We start from the raw sequence: 9,552 nt of genomic DNA on the forward strand, positions 1-9,552 counted from the left end.
TTTTATTTTGATCCCCCCTATGTTAATCACTTATTGATGCTGTTTTTGAAGTATGAATAAGTCAGTAAGTAATTTATTCCATTGAAATATCATTGATGTATTATAGAAAAGTGATTTATCTTTTTATAAATGACAAAAGGCACACCTGCCTCATTTTTGCTGTGGTATCGTGATACTACTCAGAACCGTGATACTTTCTCTGGCATTGTACCGTGGGTCCCAATTTTGGTACCGTGACAACACTAGATGTCACAACTATTCCATTCGGAGTTGCGCAGTGAGGCGGCTCGAGTGCTGCTTAAAAAAGTGTTCCCCCACTTTTGGGAGTGGGGGAACACAGCTCTCTCAGAGGCCAAAAGTGTTCCCCTACTTCTAACTTTACAAATTAAGCACTGGTGTTCAGTGTTGTTTTCAGAGAAAATGACTTGTTAGATTTATGAAAATTATTAAATGTTGCATGTTTTAATTAAGTTTTATCATTAGGTATATTATAATTGTATTTTTAATGTAAAACGAATGTGGTCTTTTGTTGATGATATGATATGATTGATTGTTTTGTATTTTTTGTGGACCCCAGGAAGACTAGTTGGTTACCACGGTACCAGCTAATGGGATCCTTAATAAACTAAACTAAACTAAACTCCTGTTTGGACACTGTTATCTTTGTCTTGTTTGTTTTTTTTATTTTTTATTTTGGTTGAAATAAAGTCATTCATTCATTCATTCATTCATTCATTCATTCATTTAAAAGCTACAGAAGCTTACACAAGGTCAAATCCAACTGTCCCTGAAAAAAATCCTTCCTATAGAAGCTATGTCTTTTCCTGTGTGTGTATATAACATAGTATCAGGCACATAGTTATATGTTGTTTGGGCTGGACATACTGAATACCATGTAAGCAAAAATGTAAACAGCCTGCCTTTGTTGTCATTTGCATCCCCCAATCACAGATGGGGGTTCCTTTATTTGGCAGCTACCTGCGAAACAATTACCGACACCAGTCAGCAGGAGGACAGGAAGTACAGTTCATCTGATGCCAGATCCAACCACGTTTGATAAAGCACAGCTGACGTGAGGGAATTTAGCAGCGGGGAAAAAAACAAAAACAAAACAGTGATGCAACAAACCAAACCATCTGTCCCACTGCCTGTCCAGCAGGGAGGCAGTAAAAATAGAAACTACAACTTAGCTACAACTGCCATAAGGCAGCAAGGCAACTGGAAAACAGAAAACATGTTTATGTGTCCTTCGTTCAGGTGCTCATGAAAAAATCAGTGAAATAATACTTTTCATTGTTTAGCTGCTTTGGCCTTCCATTTCATTCTACAAAAAGCAACACATAATACGAGAATTATTATTATCCCTATTATTATCCCCTGCTACTCCTGTCTGACATGCACAAAATCCACCAATAGGGAGGGACTTTAATGCCAGCGGCAGTGAAAGCATGTATGACATAACAGTGATGGCTCTGTAAGCTTCAGGGTGTGTGAGGTGACGTAACCGCTGCTGCTTCTGAGAGCTACAGGGTGAACACTGCTACAATACCAGCCTTCTAATGATGTATAGAACACATGCAGAGGGCATGAGCTTCAGTGTGTGTGTGTGTGTGTGTGTGTGTGTGTGTGTGTGTGTGTGTGTGTGTGTGTGTTAGAGTCAGCAGGATGGGTTATGACAGCACATGTGGCAATGCTTCTGCTGTGAGCTGCCTGTAGCACAGAGGGGAGTGAATGAGTTTTGCACATGGATGAAACTGTTTCCAGTTCAGAGGCTGTGACTGGGAAATTGGATTTCAACCTAGTCATACACTGTATGGAAGGTAAAATAAGAATATCTAATAGTTGGAGCCCATGATTCATAAACCAAATTGATTTGCCTGATTATGATGAATTTTTGTTTTTGTGCTGTATTATGCCAGGTTCAGACAACACAATATCATAGCCCAACACGGCTGTCGTACGGTGTCAGCTTGGTTTATGACGGCAAATGATTATCATGCGCGATAATCCATGGTTTTATCTCGTGTGTGTCATAGTAGACGACAACCCAAGCAACATCTGGGACACCTCACGACATCCCAACAGAACGTCTAGCATGTTTGATTTTCTTTTTGTCTACCACGACTTCTGCCATCACAGCCGTCACTTTGACCAATAAAAATACAGAGTGATCTGCTGCCATCGACAACTGTATGGCAGCGACACCCCCGCCTTTTAGATATTTCCTCTAAGGATGTTACCATGACGGTAAAAAAAATGTTATTTCTTCATAATACAGAGGGATATAAAATAATAAAATTCACAGATAGTGGCAGGGCCTTTGCTCACCGCGATTGCAGAGGGTACCAGCTTCATTTGAAACAGACTACATCAGAAACAGGCCTTTATTTCTCATTCCCTCTGTATTTTTCTATTTTTACTTTTAACCCGCCCCCATTTGCCCCATTAAAGTTAATGCATCGCGCCATCATTTCAAACTCAACCTGTATCCATTTAAAATTTAAAGCCCCTAATAATTTCAGTTGATAGAATACCTTCATTTTCTAAATAGGCTTTTATTGTGAAATATTTGCAGGAACTTGTTGTGAAGGATTCAGTGATGGTGCTTGAAATGTAGCTCCTGCAATCTGGTGGCACTTTTTACGTTCTACAAAATCAGTTCGGCTGGGACATGAATAGCCATAGCGACTGATATAATAATAATAATAATAATAATAATAGGACAAGAAAAATCCAATGACATCACACAGGTCGTGAAAGACAACCAGGGAAGACTGGTCGCGGACCAACGTGTAGTCTGCCATGTCTGTCGTCCAAGTGACGGCAAGATTTTATGACTCCACAATCGCCTGATCTGACAGACTGTTGGGACAGACAAAACTTTTCTGCAGTCTGAACCCGGCATTAGACTAACAAATCTCACTTGTTAACTTATAGTCCAAGTAAAATGTTAATTATTGCTTTTTTATTACTATTATTAACTTCTAATTGTTGTTACCCTTCAAAGTTTTTACCGTCTAATTATTATTACTCTTCAGAGTTTTTACCTTCTAAAAGCCTTTTGCACTGGAAATAAAGCACAATAGATCACTTTTAGAGCAAAGGAAAGAAAAATGCCATTAGAACCACATGCTCTCAGCTCATATGGTCATGCAATCATATATACTTTTGCATGTTTACCACACCCCTACAAAAATGCACCCATACACACACTCACATGCTCAAAGCCAATAGCCTATACTGTAATTCATAAACATAAATGTACTGCATCTTGAAGGTATGATATGATCTATCAAATTTGAAGTGCACGTGCGTGTGTGTGTGAGTGGTTGGGTGGGTGAAGTATGTGTGAGAGAGAGACAGGGAGCAGGGAATTGTGACCTGAAGTACAACATAATTTCTCTCTCTCTAGCTACAAGCAGATACACACAAACAAATACACCAATCTCCAACATCAATATCAACAGATATGTATTAATTTAGGTGCATCCATCTGCTACACTGGCCTGTAGTGCTCCATAATACAGCAGCAATGCCCCTAGTGGATAACAGGAAAACTGCATGTATTTGCATCATGGGGCAAACATGAGAAAATGGCTCAATCTGGTGGAAAATAGTACAAACTACAATTTTAAAGTAGGGCCGTAACGGTACATGTATTTGTGTCGAACCATTCGGTACGCGACTTTTGGTTTGGCACGACCCTGTACCAAACTATTGGGCGCAGGATATTATTTTATTTTATTTTAATTCCGTTTTTGCGAGCCTAACCATTTAAAATATCTAGTTCCCCGACGGACATAATTGAGTGACGGACCGAGTCCGACCGTAAATCTCCGCTTTCACTTTGTGCAGCGCATTCTCGCATTTTGACAACATGGCAAGTGAGCCTGACGAACCTGAAGACCCACCCGCAAACCTTAAGTCCTCCGTTTGGGAACACTTTGGTTTCAGGGTAAAATACGAAGATGGAAATAAACAAGTGGACAAGACAAAAGCAGTGTGCCGACACTGCAGAACAGCGGTCGGGTATGTACTTGGAAACACGTCTAACATGCTAACGCATCTAAAGCGACACCACCCGAGTTTGAACGTTAACCGGCACGACTAGAAAAAGCAATCTGGTGCAAACTACGATATCGTCGTCGTTTAAAAAGAAAGAGCGTTTCCCTGACCATCGCGCTAAAGAAATAACCAACGCCATTGGAGTTGAGTAAAATTGTTTAAGCTGCACTTTAGATATAAGCATGTTTTGTTTACTGCACTTTAACAAAGTGGGAAAGCTAAGTAAGTTCCTAGTAAAACTGAATCTGAGCAGGCTTTAAAGCTGACCAGCTGCACTATACTTTTTATTTTAATTGAGTAAAACTGTTAAAGCAGAAATGTATATTTATATTTTTCATTCAAAAAATGTGTTAAAAAAACAGCAGGATTTTATTTTTCACTTTTATATTTCTATTTTCATTCAAACAATGTGAAAAAGCAGGATTTTATATATATTTGTTTCATTCAAAAATTGTGTAAAAAGAGTTAACTGCTGTGGTGGTATGTTTTAATAAGGTTACCAATAAGTAAAAGATATTTAATAGTTGTCTATTTTTTTTCATTACTGTACCGAAAAAAAACGAACCGTGACTTGTGTACCGAGGTACGTACCGAACCGTGATTTTTGTGTACCGTTACACCCCTATTTTAAAGCCATGGGCTCTAGATTGAAAGTCTGATGTAATACAATACATGAATTTATACCAGGGGTCATTGACTACACACACACACACACACACACACACACACACACACACACACACACATCCAAGGGTATAGGTTTTGTTTCAGCTTAGGGGAATGCACATACACACAAATTTTAAGCGTCAAACACTTAATTTCCTGCTTCCTGATTTTTTTTCATGCCCCAGTTTGTGTCTTTTTGGCACAATAAAAAAAAATGAGAGTGATCAAAGCTTATGCTCACCTTTGTTCGGCTTTGTTGTCCTTGTTTAAACTGTGTGTTTATTTCTGTGTATGTACACTGGGAGCACAAAACCAGAGTCAGATTCTATGCATGTGTACGACATACCATTGAGGTTGATTCCGATTCTGATCTCCATAAACAGACTCTGTGGGCCCCCAAAATTCCTCAAGCAACTTTTGAACTTTTTTTAGGTTTAGTTTGTTTTCTTTCTTTCTTTCTTTCTTTCTTTCTGTCTTCTTTCTTACTTTCTTTCTTTCCTTTCTTTTTTGGAACCTATTTTCCATTCTTTGTGCTCCAGCAGCACAAGCAGTCACTCACTTAGCTCTAGCTGCGTTTAAAGACAAATTCTAGTGTAGGGGTGGATTTAACCATTTTGCACCATTAAGGGGTGAGAGGGGTCTCAGAGAGCTTCCACTATTTTATAAAAGGTTTAGTCTTTCAACCAATTTATTCAGTCAATTTTAATTAAGTTATGGCACTAATTACTTAGAACTAAATATTGCAAACAAAACCAAACTTCACTTTAGGCTTTTTGAGGGGCCCCTTGCACTGGGGCCCTGGGTAATCAGTCCCACTTTTCCCCCAATATGAGGCCCCTGCTGATCTCACCAGCTAGCTTTTACCCTCTTGCTTTTTTCTGTGTAGTTAGAGGTTCTTTCATTATTAGCTGTAAATAGTTTAAGAGTTGAGTAATTCCAAACATGTGGACGGATGTGTGCCAGTGGAAACTGTGGCTTTGAGTGGTGCAGGAGAAAAGATCTACGGGTGACCAACACATTGGTTGTCCTCTGTGGATCATGAATATCCACAGCAAATGTGTGTGTACTCATGGACCAAAGTGTTTAACATATCTTCATAAAATGGTTAGTATGATATACTATGAATTAGCGCCCCACGAATGGATGTTACGTCCTTAATGTAAAGATACGTAATTAATGTAAAGTTATGGGGATTAGGTTTAGGCAATGAAAGTTACTGTGGTTAGGTTCAGGAAAAGAAGCATGTACCTTAAAATGACTCAAAATTCACGTGGTTCCAAACACGCATCTCCAGGGAAAAGTCCTGTGTTTTGTGACCAATCCACCACCCCAACCTGCCTACTTACAAGACTGCTCTGGACTGTTTCCTTGCTTACTGCCGTCAGCACATTGGTCATGTGATCGCCTTTCAAAATATGTGGGATTTGGGTCCATTACTTTTCAAAGGAAAGCGAATGAACAGTTTGTGAGAACAGCCTGAAATGTTGAACTGACAAAGAGAAAGCACTTGGTGGAAACCCAGCGCTGACCAAGTCCTACCAGTCTTACAGATGGGGCAGCAGTGGTTGGGTTCATAGGTGGGGTTGACACAGTGAGGGGCAGGGCAGTCCGAAATGCTGCAGTACACCTCTCTATTGGCCTCGCAGCGACATCGCTCACACCTTGACAGCTGGAATACATCAACAATTTTAATGTCATTGACTTCAAGTTTTCACATCAATTGTGACCATTTGGTGTAATACAGCAAACAAATCAGAGCAGGCCGAGATGACTGGTAAGCTCCATCTCACCTTTATGTCAGTCAGTGTCAAGCAAACACACAAAGACAGCTGATCTGTCTCTCAAGTTATTAGACTGACTGGATGCACTGTCTAATACACCATCAGTTATATAAAATACAGTCAGTAGCTATCCTTCCTCAATCCCCATTGAGCACATGGCTGCATTGAAACTGTTTGCTGATGTAAAGATGCAATAGCATCAATAAGACAGCCCAGATTTAGTATTGAAGGCTGAGCAGCTAATAGACTTGGCTTATAAACTCACACACAAACTCTCTCTTTCACATGTGGCAGGCAGCACATTCTGTGATTGTCATACTCTCAGGGTTAGATTATCCAGACAAAGAAGACAACCATCCTCAGACCCCACCCTTATAAAACAGGCATGGGTGAATTTATTCAAAGTGGAAAAATTTCATAATACATCTTCAATTAATCATTTCACGTGTGATATACTTCGCAAGATATAAGTACATGAGGTCATGTATTATTATCTAATCCCACAGCAATGTCTCATGGGGAGCTCCTGTGTCAATTTCTAATTTCTTATTGTAGTAGATATATTGCATATATGGCACAAAACTGTTACAATAAAATAACACCACAAACTTACTATGGGTATGGAGCCCTGTGGTTGATTTATGGGCAAAATATAATGAAGCTGCATGTGTGGTCTGCTTTGTGCACCATACCAAAAATACACAATGCACAGAGTAGGAAAGGGGGAAGCCCTTGGGTTAAACCAGCAATGAAAATATGCACATATAGTATTTTCCCAAGCCTATGTAAATATATTGATAATCTCATATTCATGTGACAGAATATCACTTATAACGCCTATAAATTTACTTGTCAATAATATATCCAGGGGTGGAACGTGACAAACTACAATTTTGAGGTACTTGTACTTTATTCAAGTATCTACATTTTATGCTGCTTGACACTTTCACTCCACATTCATCTCACAGCTGTAGTAATAATATTTACTTTTCAGTTCAAGATTTTATAGGCAACATCAATCACGTGATTTGTTAATAAATATCACTAGATGAAACTACCCAACTATACAGTTGTAAAAATATTGCTTTACCTTGACAACATTAAGATTCTGACATGAATCAAGAAAAAAAATCCAATAATAAATAGAGGGGTCTGATTAATGTAACACTTTCAATGGAGCCATTTTGCATAATGAGTACCTTTACTTTTGATACTCTACAGGGATAGCTCAGATTTTTTCAAGTGTGGTTGTATGAGGTACTTCCATAGTCAGTATATTACATACAGCAGATGTCAGTCAACACACCCCCAGTTTTGATAAGCAGGTTAGAGACCGACATTAATGCCAAGCAATCTACTGCTGTGGAGGGGTCAGCAACAAACCGTATTTCAGCAACCTAAAAAAAGTCCCACCTAAATCAATCAATATCAGTTTAAATGTAGGCTACACTATATTATATATTAGTATTTTCACTCTTTTACCCTTGTGTCAGATAGTAATTTACATCAGGAAAATGAAGCTGTTATATAGCTCTCTTCAAACCCAGACTCCGTTAAGAAAATAGTGATAAACCACTGATGAACCCAATGGAGCCTGGTGGATTCAATAAGAGCATAGATGGGGTGCTGAAGCTATTAACAGCTTCTCCATCGGAACAGGCTGTTTCACAGAAAGGTAAAGCAGTGAAAATACTCAACATTTTACACTTAAAGTGATAGTGATTTTTTTAAGTGGGATTTTTTGTTTGTTTGCTTGTTTTTTTGTGGCTAAAATGCCTTAATTTGGGAGGGCCCTCGTCCACAGCAGTACATTATTTAGCTTCCGTGTCAGACTCCAACCTGTTTCCCCAAACTGGGGGTTGGCTGACTGACATCTTGTAGAATTTAGAGAGTCTTGTAGAGTTACTTCTGCTGCTGTTATTAATATAAAAGTAGGGTACTTTTTCCACCCTTGATAATCTCATGCGTACAAAAAAAGTAAAACAAAAAACAGGAACAAGGAACTACATGTAAAAAAGCACTAATTCATGATGTGATGTGTATAAATCTTAAATAACGCACTATCACTGACAAGCTGTCGCATTAAATAGCTGGAGCTGTGCGAACTGTGACTGGGACAAGGGAGGAGGGAGAGAGGAAGGAGAGGTGTAGAAGTTTGGATATGTCTTACCCTGAACTCCTCCAGGAGCCGGTACGTTTTGCCCCCGTAGACACAGACCCTGGCCACAGCCTCGCACACCGGACAACATGCCCTGTATCTGATCCGCGTGCACCGGGGGTGGATGCGTGGACACTTGGGTCGGACGCACACGGGACCGTCCACGGTGCACGTGCACGGACACGCTGTGGGGCTCGGGTAATAAACCTCTCCGATTCCGTAAACAAACCCGTGGTCGTCGATGCACCACTTTCCCCGGTAGTCCCCAAACTCGTAGTCCAAGTCGGTTTTGGAGGAGTATTCCGCCGCCACCGCGAGCTCCGGACCGTGAGCTGGGAGCAGAAACAGCAGCAGGGCGATGGAGAGGCAGCGCGCACGGTGCAGGTGGCTCATGGTGAACAGGTTACCTGCACCGACACCGACACTAACCATCTGTGTGTGTGTGTTGCGCTGCTGTGCCTCAGTGTGCTTCTTCCATCGTCAGGGGCGCCGGTGACGCCGGTACATGCGCAACAGTCCGGACTGTCACTGAAATGCAGCCCAGGAATTCATTCATACACGCGGCGTCGCCCAAGGGGGGGGGGGGGGGGGTTACTGCCTTAATTAGGCCTATATTAAAATTGGCTCAGTAAATCAGTTGAAAGACTGATTTTTGTATAAACAATCGTGGAAACTCTCTGAGGCCCCTCTCAACCCCTTAAAGGTGAAACGTGGTTTAGTCTTCCCCAATGGGATTCATCTGTAACTACAGATGTGTGTGTGACTGCTCATGCTACTGGAGCATCAATGTAACTGTCATGTCTTTGGCTAAGAAAAGGAAATCAAGGTTCCAAAAACGAAAATAAATAAATAAACTAGTCCATACCCACTGAGTGCACAGTT

The 9,552-nt window shown here is 40.4% G+C and overlaps 1 protein-coding gene across 3 annotated transcripts in view; it reads right to left on the reverse strand.

Moving 5' to 3' along the window:
• The window catches only part of si:dkey-283b1.7 (von Willebrand factor C domain-containing protein 2-like), a 73,330-nt gene extending 64,231 nt beyond the window's left edge, over positions 1-9,099 (reverse strand). For 2 of the 3 annotated variants that reach the window (XM_050070309.1, XM_050070307.1), the window contains exons 1-2: positions 8,683-9,099; positions 6,271-6,400 (exon numbers count right to left, since the gene is read on the reverse strand). In XM_050070309.1, the coding sequence (XP_049926266.1) occupies positions 6,271-6,400; positions 8,683-9,063 (511 nt within the window). In that variant the 5' untranslated portion in view covers positions 9,064-9,099. The remainder of the gene's footprint in view (positions 1-6,270; positions 6,401-8,682) is intronic. The other variant, XM_050070310.1, reaches the window with a different exon arrangement.
• Between the last annotated feature and the right edge of the window lie 453 nt (positions 9,100-9,552).

The sequence above is a fragment of the Epinephelus moara genome, chromosome 18 (genome assembly GCF_006386435.1).
Source record: "Epinephelus moara isolate mb chromosome 18, YSFRI_EMoa_1.0, whole genome shotgun sequence".
NCBI classification, from domain to species: Eukaryota; Metazoa; Chordata; class Actinopteri; order Perciformes; family Serranidae; genus Epinephelus; species Epinephelus moara.